This window comes from Myotis myotis, unplaced genomic scaffold (genome assembly GCF_014108235.1).
Source record: "Myotis myotis isolate mMyoMyo1 unplaced genomic scaffold, mMyoMyo1.p scaffold_m19_p_1, whole genome shotgun sequence".
Taxonomy (NCBI): Eukaryota; Metazoa; Chordata; class Mammalia; order Chiroptera; family Vespertilionidae; genus Myotis; species Myotis myotis.
Window position 1 is genome coordinate 94,304,641 of NW_023416313.1, and position 24,957 is coordinate 94,329,597.

General features: G+C 38.0%; 1 protein-coding gene and 1 pseudogene across 1 annotated transcript in view; one reads left to right on the plus strand and one right to left on the minus strand.

The window, feature by feature from the left end:
• Nucleotides 1–24,957, minus strand: part of SPAG6 (sperm associated antigen 6) — a 77,581-nt gene that overhangs the window by 15,883 nt on the left and 36,741 nt on the right. The window contains 2 exon segments of the mRNA XM_036345150.1: nucleotides 22,673–22,704; nucleotides 22,707–22,863. Of these exon segments, the coding sequence (XP_036201043.1) occupies nucleotides 22,673–22,704; nucleotides 22,707–22,863 (189 nt within the window).
• Nucleotides 11,788–13,011, plus strand: LOC118674008 (annotated as a pseudogene).

The window sequence follows — 24,957 nt, forward strand, 5'->3', positions numbered from 1 at the left end:
ATTCAACAGATGATGCTGAAAAGGAAAATTTTCCCATCGAATTTCTTAATAGTATTACTTCTACGGGAATGCCGTGTCATAAATTAAAATTGAAAGTGGGTGCAATCATCATGCTACTGAGAAATCTTAATAGTAAATGGAGTCTTTGTAATGGTCCTTGATTTATTATCAAAAGATTGTGACCTAACATAATTGAAGCAGAAGTATTAACAGGATCTGTGGAAGGAGAGGTTGGTCTGATTCCAATAATTGGTTGTCCCCGTCTGACACTGGTCTCCCATTTAAATTAATTCGACAACAGTTTCCCGTGATGCCAGCATTTGCGATGACTATTAATAAATCACAAGGACAAACTCTAGACAGAGTAGGAATATTCCTACCTGAACCTGTTTTCGCACATGGTCAGTTATACGTTGCTTTCTCTCGAGTTCAAAGAGCGTGTGACGTTAAAGTTCTAAATACTTCAGCACAAGGGAAATTAGTCAAGCACTCTTGAAAGTGTTTTTACTCTTAATGTGGTATACAGGGAGATATTAGAATAAGTTTAATCAATTTATCAGTTATTGTTTGTATCAGTGTTATTTTTCTATCATGTTTTTGACGTTTTTAGATCATGTCTTTGTTTTCATATCATGTTATTGTTTTTATATCATGTCTTGTTATATCATGTTATTGTTTATTAATAAATTTATATATTATTTTCAAAAAAATTCATTGTGGGATACTTTATATACCATGGAAAGAATTTACATGCATATAAAAATATGTTAAGTAAAATTTGCAGGCATTCTTGAATATAATAAATGACTAAAAAATCTAAATCATAATTTAAAAAGTTCTAAAACACTTAAAATAAATAAGTCTCCTAAGGAGTTTTCTCCAGATAAAACCTTATGTTCAAGATTTGCTTTGTCTTTTGTTAGTTATCTTTATCCTTAGATGCTTGACTTAAAAACTCATAATTCAGAGTATACTAATTTCTTCCACAATTTGTCAAGTTACAGTGGATGAAATAGAGCTATATTTTCTCAATAGTGTGCTTTTATAGGTAGCCATAGTTAAACAGATACATACAAACATAAAACGCTACCTTAAAGAATGCTTTTTCTTTTTCTTTTTCTTTTTTTTTCTTTTTTAAAATATATTTTATTGATTTTTTACAGAGAGGAAGGGAGAGAGACAGAGAGTCAGAAACATCGATGAGAGAGAAACATCGATCAGCTGCCTCCTGCACATCTCCCACTGGGGATATGCCCGCAACCCAGGTACATGCCCCTGACCGGAATCGAACCCGGGACCTCTCAGTCCACAGGCCGACGCTCCATCCACTGAGCCAAACCGGCTTCGGCAAGAATGCTTTTTCTTTAAAGGCCTCCTACTCTGGAAAAAATTGTTCTTCAACAGTAGATCTCTTCAAAGTATTCATACACTGAGGAAATTCACAACTGCTTCTCTGTCTGAGTCACAACTTTTTAAAAAATATATATTTCTTTATTGATTTCAGAGAGGAAGGGAGAAGGAGAGAGAGATGGAAACATCAATGATGAGAATCATTGATCGGCTGCCTCCTGCACGCCCCCTACTGGGGATCAAGCCCGCAACCCAGGTATGTGCCCTAGGCTGAAATCGAACCCGGGACCCCTCAGTCTGCAGGCTGACGCTCTATCCACTGAGCCAAGTCGGCTAAGGCAGTCACAACATTCAAAGTAGGCTTCACCTTCCCCTAGGCCTTGGTATGTCAAATGCAAGATAGGTATTTTTAATGTAAATAGCAAGAAATAGATTAAAAAATAAAACCCAAACTTTAAAAATTTTGCTGCTAGCCCTGTCTGGTTTGGCTCAGTGGATAGAGCATCGGCCTGTGGACTGAAAGGTCCCAGGTTCTATTCCAGTCAAGGGCATGTACCTTGGTTGCGGGCACATCCCCAGTGGGGGGTGTGCAGGAGGCAGCTGATAGATGTTTCTCTCTCATTGATGTTTCTAACTCTCAATCCCTCTCCCTTCCTCTCTGTAAAAAATCAATAAAAAATATATTTAAAAAATTTTGCTGCTATATTGTAGCTGCTACCCCCATAGTCTTTATTAAAAAATCAAAATGAACCTCCAAAAAAGAACAGGAAATTCCTTTTCTCTGCCCGTCAACCACTGCTATCCCCATTTATGGCCTTTAAAAATATAAGTGAATTAATTTTACCCTAGACCCATGCAGAATTTGGGTTATTATACAGTTACCATCTCAGAAAGGTGCAGAATGGAAGACTGTATGCATGCCTCTCTCCCCAAATTAGATGATTCCTAAAAGCATCTTCACTTCCCCTGTTCAGGCAGAGATCCAGAAGACAAAAGAGTTTCAAAAATATCTCTGGCTGTGGTGTGGACAAGGAATAGATCTTAAATATTCTAACATCTAGTCCTGGGTCTCTTCCCTCTCACCAACTATCTTTATTAGGAATTGTTTATTTGTTTGTTTACTAGAGGCCCGATGCACAAAATTCATGCAAGGGGCTCAGCCCTCGCAGCCACAGTGGCTTGCCTAGGCTCTCACAGCCCTGGCTTCGTCCAGAAGATCATCTAGAAGGATGTCCAGAAGGTTGTTCGGCTGTCCGGTCTAATTAGCATATTATGCTTTTATTACTATAGATTTATTTATTTTTAGAGAGAGACAGGAAGGGGAGAGAGAAAGAAAGAGGAACATCGATTTATTGTTCCATTTATTTATGCATTCATTGGTTGATTCTTGTATGTGCCCTTACCAGGGATTAAGCTTGAAACCTTGGCATATCAGGATGACACTCTAACCAACTGAGCTACTTGGCAAAGGCCTTTTAGAAATTTTTAAAAATTACTAAAATTGAAAGGCAATATAAAGTAAATATTTTAGCTAATAAGAGCAGAGAGAATATAACCATTGATAATCTGTTTTATAAAGTATAATTCTAAAATAGTCACCAAGTGATTGTTGAAAATTATATGTTTGCAAAAATAAACCATTTTAATATTATATTTGTTTCTTTTCAGAGACAAATTTTTCAAAGATTTCTATAAAACACCCCTTTTTTTATAACCTAATGCTTTAAAAAATATATATCAGAAATTTGAAAAAGTTAGCTAACCAAAATTCTTCATGATAATTAGCCAATTTTAAAACTAAAACCCCAGATCACAGAATGTTAGAAATTAAAAATTTACAATGGTATTTTTGACAAAGCACCATATTAGATTCTAACATGAGAATTTATTTCCCCTCATATTCTGTAAAATAATCCTAGAAAGGAGTAGAAAGATGACTTCTATTTGAGAAAGTTATTTACAATTGGTTAATTTTAATAGGTCATTCTACTTGGGGACCCTTTAGTTTGCCTTTTTTTCTTCATTTTTCTATCATTTTGTTTATGCTAGAAAATTGTATTTAAAGTTATTTTAAGAATTTAAATTGTATTTAAAGTTACATAAAATAGCATTCTTCCTAAAGGGATGTGTAAAATATGTAAAAATTAACTTTATTTTCTTGAGAAAAGATTTTCATATTTTCTTTATTTTGTGGTTTAGTATATCATATTTATAAATTATATATAGTGGATATATATTTTATGATATACAATTTCTTTGGTACATTTTATATGTATTAATATTTTCATAGCTAAATTATTAGGACTCTTTTGATCAAGGAGTTCTCATAAATCTTCCAAAAGTGATTAAACATATCTTTGGAAAGAATCTACTTTCAGAATATATGTAAACAGAAAACAAATTTCAATCTTAAAGAAAATTATCTTTGTGTTTTTAAAATAAATGTTACCATATGTATTAAAAACTACTGATATTTAATAGGAGGAATAGTTTATATAAGTTATAACATAAGTTTTTAAATTGGAATTTATATTCTCTAGTCTTAATTAGAGAAAGTAAGAAATAAGTGCAGGATTAGAAAAATACAGCCTTTAATTTTACATGTGTTGAGGGCATTTTTCACATATTTATTTTGGATTTAGTGGTATGGTCCTCTTTTAGGCTTACAATGTCTGAGGCTTAAGTTTAATGCTCTTCAAATCAACCTCATTTTAAAGAATCTTGAAAGTAACTTCCTGCTCCATTACTATGAAGCACCTGCATATCATAGACATTATTTATTTAATTTTTTCAAATATAGATGGTAACTTTCTTTTTGACACTCAACATATCTCTTTTTTATTTATAATACTCCCATTAATATAAGTGTAAACTTAGTAATATATGCAGGGAACTATGAAAATCAGAATCTGCAGGCCCTTTCTAAATCAGGTTCACATTAAAGATTAGTTTAATTTGAACTCTGTGTTTGGGTGTTTTTTTTAGTAAAGCATGTATTACATTAGTACAGAAATGTCTCAAAAGCCATTCCAGTTTAACTTGGAAATGTGTATGTCAAACAGAACATTATTTAACTTGAGGGGGAAAGGGATCAAGAGCAGAGGTTAAGGTATATAGTGGTCTCATGTAATATTTCAAAGTCCACATTTTGTCAGAGTGGACATAAAATCTAGATTTGAAAGCAGAAAAACCCCAGTATAATTTGCACTTTTCTAAGTCTATTTTCCCATCTTACTATTTCCTCTGGGCATCAGCTGTTCATGCTGGTGATATATTCTTGTAGAAGAGATCCAGGTTCTGCTTTTGTCTCTTGAGCCTTTTTATTTAAGTCCACCACTTGTTACAAACAGTCACAGAGCTTTGAAAAGTGAAATATTAAAATGTCAGCTTTGCTTTTTCAAGTTGGATATTTACTGATGAAAAGCAATAAAATATCTGAGGAAATGTGAGAGAATGTATGTCCACTATACCTGTAACATAATAAGCCTAAATTTGTTGATCATCAGAAGATTGTCATTTTAGAAATGTGTTAAGTTTTTATGTTGTTTAGATAGATGGAATAAGGGAATGAACATGAGCAAAGGCAATGGAGATCCATTCATAGACATAAAACATAAAGTGGTGTCCCTCCTTTGTTGACACCCTTCAACATCTTTCCACTACCTACAAAATTAAAGGCACACTTCTTTAAAAAGGCCCAGAAGGCGTTCTGTGGCCCAGCAGCTAAATGCCTCTCCAGCTTCCTTTCCCACCAATCTCTATCCCAGATTTTGTTAAATAGCCTCCAAGGGTACATTCCAGGCCATTTCTTGCCTTTACCCATGCTGTTTCCTCTGCTGGAATGCCTTTCCATGCACCTCCCCCCAATTTGCATGGGTAACTCTTGCTTATCCTTTAAGATTCAGCTCAGGTGTTACCTCCTTTAAAAAAACTTTCTCTGGGACACCCCTTGTCTCTTATCCCAGGATGAGTTAGGTACCTTTCTTCTCACATAGCATTCTGTTAAACCCCATGCACTTACCACATAATATTTTAATTATCTGTCTATATGCCTGTCACATATAAATGTCATGAAGGCAGAAATGACTTTTATTCATTCATTTATTTCTCTGGTGCCTGCTGCATAATAGATGCTCAATTAATGTTCAACAAATAAATGAACATACTAAAGAGTAAGAAGAAAAAGGAAACTGAGTAGATGCTAAAGAGATAGAGGAAAAATCAGGCAAGTAAGGAATCAGCAAACCCAAGAGAAGATTTTTAAGAAGCAACCAATGAGAACTAAAGCAAGTCACTGGATTTGACAATGGATGTTTGCATGTTGAGAGGAAAGAGCTAGTGCAAATGAAGAAATTAATTATGCATGACAACAGCTGACCAGACAAGAAAGGTCCTGGAAAGGGGGTTCTCAATGTGGGGATTCCCACTCTCTTCCTTGGTCCTCACAATTATTCCCTCTACAGAAACACCCTTTCTTTCTCATCATACTCTTTCTTCAAACCAAGCTATTTTCACTTGTACTTCCTCCACTGAAGCCTTCCTGGAATACCTCAGACTGCATTCACGTATTCCTTCCTTTTAAAAATGTTTATTATGAGGTCTCGCACACTGAAGTATTTTTTAAATGTTTCTTCTGGTCTCCCCAGCTAGGTTTTAAAGTTCCTTGAAGAAGAACATTGTCTTATTCCTTTTTGTCTCTCTTTCAAACCTTTACAGGTACATGTAGGCACTTAACAAATACATAAAAGTACAAAAGTACCAGGCTAATAGAATGTTAATACACATCACCTGAAAAACAAAAGATTGCGCTAATTTTAAAAAATGTAATACAGATAGATCAGTTTTAAATCTTATTTTGGTCTGAAGAGTTTTCATGCCTCTTATGTCTGTCCCCAGCCAAACTAAATTACTATCTTTTTACCTCCTGCCTTGCTTTCCCATCTTTTTCTAGTGCTCTGGTATCCTTAGATTAAGAAATCACAAAATTCTGCCTGAAGCAAATATTCCCAAAAACATATTTATAGGAGTACATAATATAAGGTACTGTTTTTATCTTGGCTATCTAACCTTCCACAAATCTCACTGATTTATTTTTATTTTCTTTAGTGTCTGATTTTTTAACTCTTAATTTGGGTAAGTGTTCATTTTTATAACAAGTTCAATAAAACTAAAAGATTAAACTACAAAATGAAACTTTCAAAAATAATGTCATTTTCCAGAGTTGATGACTCTGTCTATAGATAATCCCTGCCCCCTTCGCTAGTCAGTTCCTTACTTAGAACTGGGGGTGAGAGAGAGTTTAATTATTTTCTTTGTATGTTCTTTTGAAGGAGGAAGACAGAACATAGGTGTTTGATACATAGAATTGTTTCCTAAGGTAGCTTCAGCTACCTATTTAGGGCAACTTGAGTTTGACTCTGGTTTTTCTATGAACTACAATGGCATCTACAGTTCTATATTCATTCATTTTTCTGTCATTTCAAAAAAACTGACTGTCCACACTGATCAAAGCTGTTGTAGCCCTGGCCAGTGTTGCTCAATGGTTAGAGTGTTGGCCTGGGCACTGAAGGGTCATGGGTTCAATACCTGGTCAAGGGCATGTACTTAGGTTGCAGGTTCAATCCCTGGCCCCAGTTGGGGTGTGTGTACAGGAGATGACCAATTGATGTGTCTCTCTCACATTGATGTTTCTCTCTCCCCCTTCCCTTCCTTCATTCCACTCTCCCTAAAAAAAATTCAATGGAAAAAAAACATCTTTGGGAGAGAGACAAAATGGCATTGGAATAGATGGTCATGTCCTGAGCCTTTTCCTGGAGCAGATAGAATGAGCAACTAAATAGAATAACATCCACCCTGAATTGGCAAAGCAGACACAGTTAGTGAGACAATTCGCAGCCAGGAAGGGCAGAGGACACCTGGAGAAATAGTAAAATCAGGGATCTGGGCTTGAGAGAACTGTGAGACCTCTGAGCCCAGAGGATCAAAGGGAAACCGCGTGTTACCGAGGCCGCGTCCCTTGGGACAGGCATAGTGTCTTACTGTGGAAAGAAGGTCTGCAGGACTTCTGGCAGCAGGGGGTTCTAGATCTGGGTCCACAGCCAAGAGAGACTGAGCCCAGAGAGGGCAGCCTGGACAGCTGCCCAGGCCGTGCCGTGGCAGGAGGAGAGGGGCTCGCACTGGTGCAGCTCTTTTCCTCTTTTTGGTCTTTGCTTTTGTTCAATGAACCTAGTTCATAGGATCTTTCAAATACAGACACTCACCCAGGGCTGAGGTGCGTGTGGAGGTGCGGACTTATGGAGTCTGGGGAGAGGCTGGGAGAGGAGAGGAGAGGGTTGGGAAGAGGTGGCCGCAAGTCTGGTACTGAGTCATACCTAATGTGCCGGACCTAGGAAGCCATTTTCTCCTGAAGAGATAGCCCCTCCCTGCAATCTCCAGGCAACCAATATAGCCACACACAGACTACACCCCGAGTGAAACAAAGGATACAAAAAAAAAAATCTGAATAGTCCCTCAGAGACCACAGGGACTTGCCTAAAGAGAGGCCTTCAGTCCCAGCAACAGGAAATTGAGAAGCGACAGGCAGTACAGAAGAGTGGGACTCTTAAACCAGCCCTCATTTTTATTTTTTATTATTATTTTATCTCTTTTTTCTTTTTTCTATATTTTCCTTTTTTTCATTTGCTTCTTTATTTCTATTTCTTTTTGCATTATTTTTTCATCATTCTAATTTTTTAATTTTATCCTACTTTTAAAAATTATTTATTTATTATTTATTTTTTTCTTCTTTCTCTTTCTTCTTATCCACTCATCCTCTTTCTGCTTCCTCTATACTGAACTGAGGTCCTCCCCATATTCATCCAATTCCTTAACCTTATTTTCTGTACATAAGATTCTGCCCCCACCCTCTTTACTGGGTATTTGGTATTTGTATGTTTTGGTTTATCTGTTTGTTCTCTGGTGTTTTCTCCCCATATATATTTTTTTAGCTTTTACTTCCTTTTTCTTCTTTTCCTTTTCTCTCATACTATTTTTTCTCTCTTTGATATCATTTGTGCTCTCTTCTCTTTCTCCTAATTCTCTTTTCTCTGGTGGTCACTTATATTGCGGTTATTGGTGTCATGAGCACATTCATGTTTTGTTCCCTTTGTGTCATGTCTTGTCGAGGTGAATTTTATCCTGTTTGGCCAATGTGGTAGAGAGCGAGCCACATAACCTGACACCCAGAGAGGAAACTCCATCCATGAATGGGTCAATAACACTCCAGACCCAACTACAGAGGCAGGAAGAATGCAGCAGTGAGGGAGAGAGCATGAGTAAGTGAGGGAGCAAAAGAGGAGTATGTGGACGTGTGGGGTGTGAGTGTGTGTGTGTGTGAGTGAGGCACAGTTAGATCCCTCAGGACCTTCAGGGGCAGACTGACTGGGCTCGCCTAACCAGGCAGCCTCTGCTACTGTTGCAAACAGTACCAGGGCGGCTGGCTCTTCCACAGAGGCTTCGCCTTTTTGAAGGGGAGAGCTGCTGTTACTGGGAGCTCAGTCTCACCTCCACCCAGGGTGCTCTCAGATAACACCCAGGACTTTACAGCCACCCCTGCCAGAGACTTGCTGCCTTGGCTGCGGTCTCACGGTCACCAAGACTCCAGCCACCCTGGGCATGGGCTCCTGTGAGTTCCAAAATGCGCTCCACATTGACTGGCCCAATGCTTTAGCCCAGGGCACCATGACCACATGAGCAGCCCGCCCCCTTCTGAGGAACAGCAGCCCTGCGAGCAGCCTGCCCCAGTCCAAGGAGCAGCAGCTTCATGTGGCCCACCCACATCTGAGGAGCAGCAGCGCACCCCTGCCCAAGGAGCAGCAGCCGCATGCAGCCTGTACCTGTCCAAGGAGCAGCAGTCCTGTGAGCAGCCCGCCCCCACTGGAGGAGCCTGCCCCTGTCCAAGGAGCAGCAGCCTCACACGCAGCCCACCCCCATCGGAGGAGAGGCAGCCCCGCATGGCCCACCCCTACCTGAGGAGCAGCAGCCCCGTGAGCAGCCCGCCCCAGTGCAAGGAGTGGAAGCCCTGCACAGCCCGCCCTCATCCGAGGAGAGGCAGCCTCATGTGGCCTGCCCCCATCCAAGGAAAAGCAGCCCTCCTAGCAGCCTGCACCAGTCCAAGGAGTGGCAAACCCACACAGATCGCCCCCATCTGAGGAGCAGCAGCCGCGCAGCCCACCCACGTCCAAGGCGCAGCAGCCATGCACAGCCTGCCCTCATCCAAAGAGCAGTAGCCTCATGAGCAGCTCGCCCCTGTCAGAGGAGCAGCAACTGCGTGAGCAGCCTGCCCCTGCCAGCCAGAAGAGCACCACTGCTGCAAGCAGCACCCACCAGAGGAGCCACCACTAACTGAGGAGCAGCTGCTGCCACGACCGCCCAAGGAGCAGCTGCTGCCTGAGGCGCTGCTGCCGGCCAAGGAGCAGCCCCTGCATGACTCAACACCTAGATCTTTCAGTGAGAGCAAAAATGAGGAGACAAAGAAACACCCAAAGGAAAGAAAAGGAGGCATCACCAGAAAAGCAGCTAAGTGAAACGGAGGCATGCAATATGTCAGAAGAATTCAGGATAAGGGTCATACACTTCACAAAACAGATGGATAAAAAAAAAAAATCAACAATTTATATAAGAATCAAAAAGAAATAAAGAGTGATATAGCTGCAATAAAAAACACCATGGAAAGTTTCAACAGTAGACTAGGAGAAGCAGAGGACCAAATTAGCAAATTAGAAGACAGGGAAGCAAAACACACCTAAACTGAACTGCAATTGGAGAAAAATATTAAGACAGGAGGAGAGCCTCAGGGAGCTTTGGGACAACATGAAATGAAGCAACATACAAATAATAGGGGTGCCAGAATGACAGGAAGAGGAACAAGTGTTAGAAAACCTGTTTGACTAAATAATGTCAGAAAACTTCCCTGATGTGGGAAAGAAAAAAAAAATCACACAAGCACAGAGAGTCCCAAACAAGATGAACCTGAAAAGACCCACACCAAGACACATCATAATTACGATGGCAAATGTTCAGGACAAAGAGAGAATCTTAAAGGCTGCAAGAGAGAGACAAAAAGTTACATACAAAGGATCTTCCATTAGATTATCAAATGATTTCTCAACAGAAACACATCAGGCCAGACAGTAATGGAAGGAAATTTACAAAGTGATGCAAAGCAAGGGACTGAATCCAAGAAGACTCTATCGAGCCAGGCTATCATTCAAAACTGAAGGGGAAATAAGGGGATTCACAGACAAAAAAAGGCTAAGGGTGTTTATCACTACCAAGCCAGCAATTCAAGAAATGCTAAAGGGACTGGTGTAAAAAGAAAAAAGGAAGACGGAACACAGGCACAAAAAATAAAAATGGCTACAAACAAGTACCTATCATAATAAATTTAAATGTAAACAGACTAAATGCCCCAATCAAAAGACATTGAGTGGCTAAATGAATAAAAAAACATGACCCATATATATATATTCTGTCTACAAGAGACTCACCTCAGAACAAGGGACTCACACAGACTGACAGTGAAGGGATTAAAAAATATCTTTCAGGCAAACGGAAATGAAAAAAGAAAACAAAAACTGGGGTAGCAATACTTATATCTGACAAAATAGACCTCAAAGTAAAGGCCATCACAAGAGATAAAAAAGGCCACTTCATAATACTAAAGGGATTGTTACAAAAAGAGGATATAACCCTGGTAAGCATATATGCACCCAATGCAGGAGCACCCAAATATATATATAAAAAAACTCCTGGAAGATATCAAGGGAGAGATCAACAACAATACAATCATAGTAGGGGACATTAATACCCTATTGACGTCATAGGATAAACCCTCTAGACAAAAAAATCAGCAAAGAAACAGCAATCCTAAATGACTCACTAGATCAGATGGATTTAATTGACATCTTCAGAACATTTCACCCCAAAACCATGGAATATACGTTCTTCTCAAGTGCACATGAGACATTTTCAAAGATAGATCACATATTGGGTCACAGGCAAAGTCTCTCCAAATTCAAGAAGATTGAAATCATATCAAGCATCTTCTCAGACCACAATGGCATAATATTAGAAATAAACTACAATAAAAACAATTTAAAAATTCAAACACTTGGAAGCTGAATAGCATGCTATTAAACAATGATTGGGTTACCAAAGAGATCGAAGAAGAAATTTAAAACATCCTGGAAATGAATGACAATAAAAACACAACAATCCGGCGTGGCCACACCGGCCAGGGCTGGGGGCGCACACCCTATGGCACGGCCAGTCCCCGCGGCAGCTCCTCCTGGCATGGACTGTGTGCACCTCGCCTTCCAGGCAGATTCGGGCTGGAGCACGGCGGGGAGCAGCAGGTTTCTTTCCGATCAGTTGGACAGATCAGCATAGAGTCCAAGAATGAATGTTCATCATGGCAGTGAGAGTGACAGGTTATTGCTGCAGGAGGCCAGCTGCCTAATGGATGAAACCTCGGCTGCAGCCCAAGAAAAAGAAACTAGTAGCCTGACTTCTTCTGGTCTTCAAAATCTTGCTTATCCGCTAACTCCCAGGAGTGATGACGTTTCATTGGACTATGCCTCTCAGCCAGCAAGTCTCCAATTCCCTCACATAATGCCACTTCCTGAAGACAGCAAAGGCTCTTGCTTCCCAAGTGGGAATAAACGAAGCTATGAACCTTTTATTGCTCCAGAACAATTTGGAAACAGCACTATGGGCTTTGGCAGTAACGTTCATTCCCAGGCGCCAAAGAAAGTGACACTTCTTGTAGACGGCACACATTTTGTGGTGAATCCACAAATTTTCACTGCTCACCTGGATACCATGTTGGGAAGGATGTTTGGACCAGAAAAAGAGTACAATTTCACATGGCCCAACAAGAAGGGGAGTATGAGATTGCCGAAGGAATCAGTGCAACTGTCTTTCAATTGTCCTGATGGCATCTCTATCCCAGACCTTAGAGATACCTGTGATTATCTCTGCATTAACTTTGACTTCAACACTATCCGAAGTCAAGATCTGAGTGCTTTATTGCATGAACTGTCTAATGATGGTGCTCACAAGCAGTTTGATCACTACCTTGAAGAACTGATCCTGCCCATCATGGTGGGCTGTGCCAAGAAAGGGGAGCGAGAGTGCCACATCGTTGTGCTGGCCGATGAGGATTCTGTGGACTGGGATGAAGACCACCCCCCACCCATGGGAGAGGAATATTTCCAAATTCTTTATAGTTCCAAGCTCTACAGATTCTTCAAGTATATTGAGAATCAGGATGTTGCTAAAACAGTGTTAAAGTAACAGGGCCTGAAAAACATTCCCATTGGAATTGAAGGTTACCTTACCGGTAAAGAAAAAATTAAGAGAAGACCTGGTGGCCGATCTGAAGTCATCTATAATTATGTGCAGCGCCCTTTTATCCAGATGTCATGGGAAAAGGAAGAAGGAAAGAGTCGCCATGTGGACTTCCAATGTGTTCGGAGCAAATCCCTCACTAATCTGGTAGCTGCTGGAGAAGATGTCTTGGAGGACCTGGAGATATTGATGCATCACCCGCCCCAAGTGGATGAACTTGACCGACTAAATGCCCCACTTTCTCAGATGGCTTCTAATGACTTTCAGGATTAGGGCCAGCTATGGGTCCACCTCTTGTGAAGCATTTGTCTGGGCTGCCAAAAGCCAGTTCTCCCCATCCTTTCCCTTTCTCCCATAATTAACGTGCATCCTTTTCAGTATAGCTGCACCTCCGCCGGGGATGAGAAAGCACTCACTGGTAATGAAGCTCCCAGCTTTGCAGCAGCCCTGGTAACTTGAATTTTAGGTCTGGTGCTGTTCACTGAGCCTTTGCATAACTGCAAAGCAGAAAAGGAAGTCAAGACTCCTGTTGCCTCATTTGGCAAAGCAGTTCTGATCCTTTATGCTCTGTCTTGGCTTTTGTGTGTTTTGATTTATACCAGGCACATCACTTAGCAGAGAAGGGACCAAACTTAAAGGAGACAGTCTCTATCTTCTGCAAATAGCACTAATGGCATACTCATTAGAGGTTGATGAAGATGCCATTCCTAGTGGCATCTGTGCCCAGATTGCATCAGGGATGAATGAGGCTCGTATTCAAAGTGTCTAAAAGGAAGTTCTTAAGCACTAAAATTCAGTTTTGTTTTTTCATTAAATGCAAGAACAATCCAAAACCACATGGATTCTGTCACAGGAAGGAAAGTGGCATCATAGTGTTGATGGAACCTTAGTGTCACGGTGTTTAGATTAGTCATTTAGAAGGAAACTCAAGTAGAAGAACCTCTCCAGATGGGGCCACTCTGATTGTCCTGGCTTGGAATTGGAGAGAAGCCATAGGTCTTCACACAGGAGCAGCATGTTGCTGTGGATGTGGATGGTGACCTTAGATATGACTTAAAGGCTCCAGATGTGAGCAGACATTTCTCACAAGGGCTCAGTTTCTCAGTAGGAAGACTTGTAAGAGCTCCAGTGAGGGGACGTTTGGGAGAAAGCTTGATGGGGAAGCATTACCTGCTCAGGCTTTGTCCCAATACAGGATTCTTCTTTGTGTATTTTGCCTTGACTGGTTTGGCTCAGTAGATAGAGTGTCGGCCTGCGGACTGAAGGGTCCCAGGTTCGATTCCGGTCAAGGGCATGTACCTTGGTTGCAGGCACATCCCCAGTAGGGGATGTGCAGGAGGCAGCTGAATCAATGTTTTTCTCTCATCGATGTTTCTAACTCTTTATCCCACTCCTTCTCCCTTCCTCTCTGTAAAAAATAAAATAAAAATAAATAAATAAATAAAAATTAAAATTAAATATATTTTTTTAAAAATAAAATAGCCCTAACCGGTTTGGCTCAGCGGATAGAGCATCAGCCTGCGGACTCAAGGGTACCAGGTTCGATTCTGGTCAGGGGCATGTACCTTGGTTGCGGGTACATCCCCAGTAGGGAGTGTGCAGGAGGCAGCTGATCGATGTTTCTCTCTCATCGATGTTTCTAACTCTCTATCCCTCTCCCTTCCTCACTGTAAAAAAATCAATAGAATATATTTTTAAAAAATAAATAAACTTAACTAAGGACGTAAAAGACCTGTATTCAGAAAACTACAGGACACTGAAAAAAGAGATAGAGAAAGACATAAACAGATGTAAGAACATACCATGTTCATGGATTGGTAAAATCAACATCATTAAAATGTCCATACTACCCAAAGCAATCTATAGATTCAATGCACTCCCCATTAAAATAACAACAGCATATTTCACATACCTAGAACAAACTCCAAAAATTCATCTGGAATAAAAAGAGACCCCGAATAGCTGCAGCAACCCTGAGAAAGAAGAACGAAGTAGGTGGGATCTCAATATCAAATATCAAGCTGTATTACAAAGCCACTGTTCTCCAAACTGCCTGGTACTGGCACTAGAACAGACATACAGACCAATGGAATAGAATAGAGAACCCAGAAATCGACCCAAGCCATTATGTTCAATATTTGACAAAGGAGGCAAGAGCATACAATGGAGTGAAGACACTCTTCAATAAATGGTATTGGGAAATTTGGACAGATACATGCAAAAAAATGAAACTAGACCACCAACTTACACCATACACAAAAATAAACTCAAAATGGATAAAGGACTTAAATATAAGATGGGAAACTATAAAAATACTAGAGGAATCCACAGGCAGCAAAATCTCAGACATAAGCCGAAGCAACTTCTTCACCGATGCCACTCCTAGGGCAATGTAAACTAAAGAGAAAATAAACAAATGAGACTACATCAAAATAAAAAGCTTTAGCACAGCAAAAGAAACAATCAACAAAACAACAAGAAAGCCCACTGCATGGAAGAACATATTTGCCAATGTTATCACCGATACGAGTTTAATCTCCAACATTTACTGGGAACGCATACAACTTAACAAAAGAAAGATAAACAACCCAATCAAAAAATGGGCAATGGAACTAAGTAGATACTTTTTGAAAGAAGACAGAAGGAAGGCCAAGAGACATATGAAAACATGCTCAAAGTCACTAATCATCCCAGAGATGCAAATCAAAACAACAATGAGGTACCACCTCACACCTGTCAGAATGGCTATCATCAACAAATCAACAAATGACAAGTGCTGGAGAGGATGCAGAGAAAAAGGAACCCTCGTGTACTGCTGATGGGAATGCAGACTGGTGCAGCCACTGTGGAGAACAGTATGGAGTTTCCTCAAAAAACTAAAAATGGAACTCCCATTTGACCCAGTGATCCCACTTTTAGGAATATATCCCAAGAAACTAGAAACACCAATCAGAAAGGATATATGCACCACTATGTTCATAGCAGCACAATTCACCATAGCTAAGATCTGGAAACAGCCTAAGTGCCCATCCGTAGATGAGTAGATTAGAAAACTGTGGTACATCTACACGATGGAATATTATGCTGCTGTAAAAAAGAAGGAATTCTTAGCATTTGCAACAGCATGGATGGAACTGGAGAGCATTATGCTAAGTGAAATAAGCCAGTCAGAGAAAGATAAATACCACATGATCTCACTCATTTATGGAATATAATGAACAACCTAAACTGATGAACAAAAACAGATCCAGAGACAGAGAAGCATCGATCAGACTGTCAAACCTCAAAGGGAAGGTAGGGGAGGGTGAGGGTAAGGGGGAGAGATCAACCAAAGGACTTGTATGCATTTCAAATGATTTTCAAAAAAATGAGAATAATAAAAATTATTCATTATTGCTTTGCTTAATAGATGATTTTTAATAAAAACTGTTTAAAATAATATAGAAAATGTTTCTTATTCAAAAGTTAATTTTGTCCTGCAAGCATTCTGGCCCAAGGAGTTATAATGAAAGGGGAACATAGGAATAAATTTTGTGACCTTGAGTTAGGCAAAGTGTTCTTATGTATGGCTCTAAATGCAATAGCAACCAAAGAAAAAATATATAAATTAAATTTTTTTTTTAAATTTAAAAGTGTTTTTGCTTCCCTTGCCCTAGAACAGTGATGGCAAACCTTTTGAGCTCGGCGTGTCAGCATTTTGAAAAACCCTAACTTAACTCTGGTGCTATGTCACATATAGAAATTTTTTGATATTTGCAACCATAGTAAAACAAAGACTTATATTTTTGATATTTATTTTATATATTTAAATGCCATTTAACAAAGAAAAGTCAACCAAAAAAAAATAAGCTCGTGTGTCACCTCTGACACGCGTGTCATAGGTTCGCCATCACTGTCCTAAGAGATGTATCAGCAAACATACTGCTACATGAGATGTCTAAGATTTTGCTGCCTATGGTTTCTTCTAGGATTTTTATGGTTTAATGACTTACATTTAATTCTTTTATCCATTTTGAGATTATTCTTGTGTATGGTGTAAGTTGATGATCTAGTGTCATTTTTTTTTGTTTGCACGTACCTGTTCAATTTTCCCAGTACCTTTTATTGAAGAGACTGTCTTTACTCCATTGTATGCTCTTGCCTCCTTTGTCAAATACTAATTGAGCATAATGGCTTGGGTCAATTTTCAGGGTCTCTGTTCTGTTCCATTGATCTATATGCCTGTTCTTGTGCCAGTATGAGGCTGTTTTGATCACAGTGGCTTTGTAGTATAATTTGATATCTGATATTGTGATCCCTCCTACTTTGTTCTTCTTTCTCAAGATTGCTGCTGCTATTCAGGGTCTTTTTGGTTCCATATAAATTTTTGAAGTATTTGTTCTAGATCTGTGAAATATGCCATTGGTATTTTAATAGGAATTAAATCTATATTGCATTCAATCTATAGATTGCTTTGGGTAGTATGAACATTTTAATGATGTTAATTGTACCAATCCATTAACACAATATATTCTTCCACTTGTTTATATCTCCTATCTCTTTTTTTAACATCTTGAGGTTTTCTGCATATAGGTCTTTTACCTCCTTGGTTAAGTTTATTCCTAAGTACCTTAATTTTTTTGTTGCAATGGTAAATGGGATTGTTTAGTTTCTCTATCTGAGAGTTCATTATTGGTGTATAAAGGGAAACAAAAGAGAAAATAAACAAATGGGACTCCATAAAAATAAAAAGTTTCTGCACAGCAAAAGTAACCATCAGCCCTAACCGGTTTGGCTCAGTGGATAGAGCATTGGCCTGGGGACTGAAGGGTCCCAGGTTCGATTCCGGTCAAGGGCATGTACCTTGGCTGCAGGCACATCCCCAGTAGGGAGTATGCAGGAGGCAGCTGAATCAATGTTTCTCTCTCATTGATGTTTCTAACTCTCTATACCTCTCCCTTTCTCTCTGTGAAAAATAAATAAAATATATATTTTTTAAAAAGTAACCATCAGAAAATGAAAAGGGAGCCCACTGTATAGGAGAAAATATTTTCCAGTGATACATCTGATAAGCAGTTACTTTCCAATGTATATAAGGAACTCATACAACTTAACAAAAGAAGACAAACAATCCAATTTAAAAAAACGGGCAGAGGACCTAACTAGACACCTCTCCAAAGTAGACATACATATGAAAAAATGTTCAAAGTTACTAATCATCAGAGAGATGCATTTGAAATGAGAATGAGGTATCACTCCACAACTGTCAGAATGGCTATGATCATCAAAGCAACAAATGACAAGTGCTGGCGAGGATAAGGAGAAAAGGGAACCCTCGTACATTGCTGGTGGGAATGCAGATTGGTACAATCACTATGGAAAACAGAATGGAGTTTCCTCAAAAAATTAAAAATGGAACTTCTATTTGACCCAGTGATTCCACTTCTAGGAATATATCCTAAGAAACCTAAACACCAATCAGAAAGAATAAATGCACCCCTATGTTCATAGCAGTGCAATTTATAATAGCTAAGATTTGGAAACAGTCCAAGTGCCCATCAGTAAATAACTGGATAAAAAGAGCTGTGGTACATTTACACCACGGAATACTCCGCAGCTATAAAAAGAAGAATTTCTTACCCTTTGAGACAGCATCGAGGGACCTGGAGATGATTATGCTAAATGAAATAAGTCAATCAGAGAAAGACAACTATCACATGATCTCATATGTAGAATCCAAAATAAACTGATGAATAAAATAGATCCAGAGACATAGAAACATGGAACAGACTGAAGAATCTTAGCGGGAAGTCAGGGTTTGAGGGGTGGATGGGAGAGATTAACCAAAGAACTTATATGCATATACGCATAACCCATGGACACAGACAATAGAGTGGTGAAGGCCTGGGGAGGGGGCAGGTGCTGGGTGGAGGAGTACTATGGGAGGGAAAAGGCGACACCTATAATATTTTGAACAATAATTTTAAAACGTTTTTTCTGCAAACAATACCATCAAGAAAGTAATAACACAATCCACAGATTGGGAAAAAATACTTGTAAACCATACATCTGATAAGTACTTGTACCCATAATACATAAAGAATCCTTATAACTCAAGAGTAGCCAAATTTTTAAATGGGCACATGGTCTAATTAGACCTTTCTCCAAAGAAGATATATGAATGGACAATTAGCAAATAAAAATATTTTCAACATCTTTAACCATTAGGTAAATACAAATCAAAACCACAATGAGATACCAATTCAGACCCACTAGAAATGCTATAAATAAAAACACAAAGATGGTAAGTGTTGGCAAGGATGTGGAAAATTGGAATCCACACACATTGCTGATGGGAATACAAAATGCTGCCCACATTGGAAAACAATTTGGTAGTTCCTCAAAATGTTAAACAGTTATCATATGAGCTAGCAATTACACTACTAAGTATGTACCCACGAGAAATAAAAATAAGCCACATAAAAATGTGTCTAATAATGTTCATAGCTACATTATTCATAATAGTCAGAGTACAAATAATCCAAGTGTTCGTCTATTGGTAAATGGCTAAACAAAATGTATATCAATACAATAGAATATTAATTTTCAATAAAAAGGAACAAAATATCAACATGTGCTATACAAGAATGAGCCTTGAAACTTATGCTAAGTGAAAGGAGCCAGGCACAATATGCCACATATATTGTATGATTCTATTTAAATTAAATGCCTGGAAGAGACAAATACAGAAAGTAAATTAATGGTTGCCTGGGGCTAGATAGGGAAGATACAGAGTGATGGGGGGTGATAAAAATGTTCTAAAATTAGACTGCAGTATGGTTGCACAATTCTGAATATACTAAAAGCCAATGAACTGTACACTTTAAATGGTTAAATTATAGTTAGCCATTTTTTAGCAGCTTGCTTGAAATCATATATATAATTTCAAGAAAGCTGCTAAAAAATTAAAGGGCCAACCATCATGATAAGAACACAATAAAGCAAATAATTATCTTAGAAATAGTTTTATAACTAAGGTGATAGAATGAACTTATTCAAATGCCAAAATTAACATGGAACATTTTAATAGGATGTTTCTAAATCAAAACAAATGAAAATGGAATTGCCTGAATATTTTTTAAAAATATATAGGAAAGCTATTAAATAAAAGATGTATTTTTTCAATTTTTAATCAGGTATTTGATACAATATAGGCACAGGCAGATAGTAAGGTTATGTAAAAATATACAGGAAAGTTCAAGGGGCTGCTCATTAGTTCTCTTAGATCAGAACCAATTAGAGAGTGCTTAAGAAGTTGACATGCCTTTGGCACAAAATAAACTTCAACATGGCCTTATAATTTGAAAGCTGCCACAGAGTAAATGAGAAATACTATTAGACAGTTCCTGAAGCTCCTGGTTGAATTTTCCCCTCCTGAGATAGTGTGAAATCAACAAACTTGGATTCTCATCCAACAACTGATAGAATCTAAGATACCTTGAGGAAGAAAAAAAAGGATGATGAAGTCCCTACATTAAGAAAATATTTGAATGGATTTAAAGCCTTAGAAGATTGTTAATAGGACAATGATTAATATAATTTAATTTAACACCCAGTGTATTTCCTTAAAGTAATTATGGTCTCAAATGTAGACAGAAGAAACCTTCATTTCTAAACCTAAATGTTTTACTAAAATCACCTTTGTTAAAATAAAACACAATAAAATCATCTTACTTTTACTCCAGTGATATTTATACATCATAATACCATAATAATTCATTAAAAACCAAGTTATATAAACTTGTAGTATATGAGAAGTAGACAATGGGGGATAAGAACACATATGTAATACCTTAATCAAAACAAAAAAAGAGATGTATACAAGGTGAGCAAAAGTAGGTTTTCAGTAGTGGGTATGTGAAACGGAGTTTATTCTTGTATTATTATTTGTTAATTATTGCATTATTTATTTGTATTACAACTGTAAACCTACTTTTGTCCACCCCTGTATAGTGCTACCTAAGAGTCTATTTGCAAGGGTTTCTCAGCTAGATTTACTATTGCTTCTACTATGAATTATTCATGCTCTAATTCATGTATCCCTTTATTTCCAAAACTTACAGGAAAATAAATGTTGCTAAGTTCAGGAATGTGAAAATGATACAGACTTTTTTAGGATAATCATAATGGATCTGTTGATAATCCAGAAGTTGAATATAACCACTATTATAGCCTGGGAAGCACAGGTTATGCCTATAAAGACCCTGCAGAGGAGGCCATAGTCATTGGACCACCTGAGGTAAGGGGTAGAAGGGTGTAAAGTGAGGACGAGGGAAGAGGAAAGAAGAGGAATTTGGGGAATGGGAAGGGAAGAGGGAGAAAGGAAAAACAGTAATGATAGTGAGTTAAAGAAATTCGAGGCCAAAAGAGAAATACATATATAGGTTAAAATTGTATATGTAATTGTATATGTAAATAAGCTGTACTGAGCAACTCAAAACTGAAAATGGAGTTGTGATTTCTCAACCAGAAAGTCATGAATCACAGGATTTGTTAAATTGGAAAAGGCCTTAGCACATTGTCAGTCTTACTCTTCCTACCAAGCATTGTCAGGGAAGGCACTCAACATCAGAGAAATATAAGGGAAGCCCCAAATCCAGAAAGTCTTATAAAAAATGAAAAAACACACACACTTTAATCTTAGAAATCAACTTCACTCAATGAATTTGTAGAGAAATAACAGGTAAACATAACCAAATATACATAAGTTCCTTTTTATAAAATTTATAAATTATAAAATTTTAAATTTATAAATATATAAATTAATAATTAAATAAATGGTTCACTATATACACAACTGTCAGAGTCCCTGAACTATACGGTTCTAATAAACTGCCTGCTTCATTGTATCATTTAAAGTTGTTTCAGCAAGAGTGTTTTCTTACTTGTTAATTTATTGATTTAATTACATTTAAATATTATTTAACTTACTATTGTTAATTTCATTTTTAATTATTGTCTTTTCTGTGAACTCTAATCCAAGTCAATTCTAAAAGTTGTTTTCAAAAAGTTACATGTTTTCCTAATAAGGTAGTGTGCTGGAAAACATTTTCTTTCTTTGAAATTTCATAATTAACCCATCCTACTTTATATTCATGTTCTGTGAATCATTTTAGTAGCTAATAATATTTTTTCAGAAAGTTGGATTTTTAAAAATGCATATTTTAAAATGTTTAATTTGGTGAATACTATGGGCATTTTTCTTTTAAAGAACAAATTTAAGACATATACTTAAAAAAACCAGGCAGACTTGTAGTTAGGAGAGGTGGATCAGGATTTCAGAAATACCCCCTGCTCAGTTATATTATACATTGGAAAGCACCTTAAATTCTTCTGGACTCAATTTTTTAAAAATATTTTGTAAAATATATTTTTATTGATTTTAGAGAGAAAGAAAGGGAGAGAGAGAGAGAAACACACCCTCTACTGGGCATCCAGCCCACAACCGGGCATGTGCCCTGACTGGGAATCAAACCTTGACCTCCTGGTTCATAGGTTGGCATTAAACCACTGAGCCACATCGGCCAGGGCTGGATTGAATTTTTTAATGTAAGATAGACTAAAGTTGTCTGCATCCAATTCTAACTTCAAAATCCTATTATTCTTCAATTCATCTTTTATAAGAAAAGTCAGCAGGAATGTAGAAGGCAACAACCAGACATTCATTTTATAAACAACTTTGCACCTGCAGAGACCTTTCTTTAAAACATGTCACTGATTTTCAGAGACAAGGGCAACCCATTTTCAAAGAAGACTCCCCTCAGTTCTTCTGATAAATTTGTATTTCTTGACTCATAACAGCAAAATTGTCCAAAATGAAAATTAAGACATTTTAAATTACATATGCATTCAAATCTAACAAATCTTCATGAGACAGTAAGAATTAAGCACTTACTTTTACTTGAAGATCCTCAGAGCTTTCTGTGACATGTACAAAGAAAGCAGCACTGGCAGAGTGTTTGTGACTGCGACGGCCCGTGCATGCTCCGGAGTGTGTCTCCCGATCTGTGCCACGGCCCAGGCAGTGGCAGCCCTAACGTGATCTTCTGGTTCTTCTGACAAGCAGACTGACAACTGGGGCACACCCTGCAGCGCCGATCAACAGAACAAGTGTTATGAAACCAGAGCAGGATTAAATAGTCTCCCGTGTCTCTCAAACATTAGAAGAAATCATTTGGCCTTGATCCTTTCTTCCTAGATGGTTCAATAAGCAAGCACAGCACAGGGGCTGTCATTTTTCAAGTCAATAAAATGACTAGAACTAATTTACCTTAATGATCTGTTACAATCCAACTACTCTACCTCTGCTAGTATTTACTCGCCAAATACAGAAGCATTTAACCAAACAACAGAAGCCACAGATTAGTATGTAGGTAAAACAAGATTCCACTGGGACAAATTTTAGACGCTTAGATTTTAAAACCTTTTATTTTTCTTTGTTAAAATGTTAATTTAGAATACTTTAAAATTGCCTTTTCACTACGTATAACAGATCTGACAACACAATAACTACTAGAGATTTGAAATCCAATGAATAATGTGAGCCAGAATTCTATTTAAGTAACATTTAGATGAATTATATTTACTAGAACCTTTCCTACACTAGTAATTAAATTTCCATTAATTTTGGTCAACTTTTAAATGGTAGTTTTGCCCATTTTAACATGATTGTCAAAGTAGAAAGGATTACTTTTGTTACACAGATAGTGCATGCTTGTATTTTGCACTTTAGGCTTCAGTTTTATCTAAATAAAACAGAATTAACTAAAGGGCCTCAAATACATCTGTTTCTATATCTAAGGAAGAATCAAGTTGCCAAATCAAATTACAATTCCAGATTCTGTATAGGAATAACTTTCTAACTAATTTGAGACTATAATAATTATCACCTTTTAGTACCACTAAAGTCAAGGTCACACTGCTATGCTACCATAGCAAAGTCCAAATGATCATATACATTTTTTTCTCTGTGACTTTAAATTTGGTTATTAAAACCAATTCCCTGAAGATACCCACCATATTTCTTCACTGACTTCTTTTTTTCCAACTAAAAATGTTTGTCTGACAATACGAAAGGTTGGAACTGTCTTCAGGATGAGGGAACTTTCCAGAAAGTTCATACTCTGGGACATATCAAGACTGAAGAAGCAAGGGGAAAAGAAGTCAGCCTCCTCCACCTCACCCTCAGTAATTATGAATAGCAAACGAGATAAGAAACAAGAATGTGATTTGAAAATTTCTAAGTATTGTGTACATGTGAAGTATTTTTAGTCTTTAGAATACTATGTAGGAAAAAGAAGAACACAGAACAGTGCAGTTTGATTCAAACTGCTGCTGCCACCTTGATCTTCAACTGACTGAGCCACGGAGGTGGGAGAGGCCAGCAGCCTCTTCAACAAAGGAGGGGGGCACCTCTTGGTTAGTTTGGGGAGGAAATACAGGAAGCAAAAGCAATTGCTGCTTCTTTCATCATTTTTCCTATGTATAAGCTTTCTGCGATCCACAAAAGAACCAAGAATCAAAAATCCCAGTAATATCCCCACAGTGACCCTTCAGAAGCAGCACTCCTGTTCGAGTCACTATCATAGTCTTTGGTAATAGAACAAAAGGAAAAGCGTAGGATAAAAAGCGAGCAAAGCAAAGAATTATCAAGGAATAGGTAGGAAATAAAGATCTGAGGCTCCCTTTTAGTCTGAGGATTAGCGAGGGCTAAAAAAAAGAAAAAAAAAAAATCCACACTTCTGTTTAACATACCGCAGCAGGCTTTCTGTGCTGATAAGAAACCCACACCCTAGAGGGCTGGTGGAGACACTGTAAGCACACAGCCCCTGCAGCGCTCCTCGGGAGATTAATCCTTATCCATAATTCAGTCAATATCTCTGAGCACCTACTATGTGTCAGGACTACACCGTATGGTGGGTTAATACCAAGTTGTAAATTGAAATGAGGTCAAATTTCTAGAGCAAGGACACAAAACATCACTGTCTGACAGGTGCTCTGAATTGCCTACATCTAAAAAGAGAAATTTAGTTCATGAAAGCTGAAGGACAGTGGATATAAAGGGATGTCCCAGCCATTGTCATCTCCTACCCAAATGACAGATAAGGGGAGAATGACCACTAGGCATGTAATTTGTAACAGTTTTCTTTAATCAAAGTATGCTTTACATATTTGTAAATA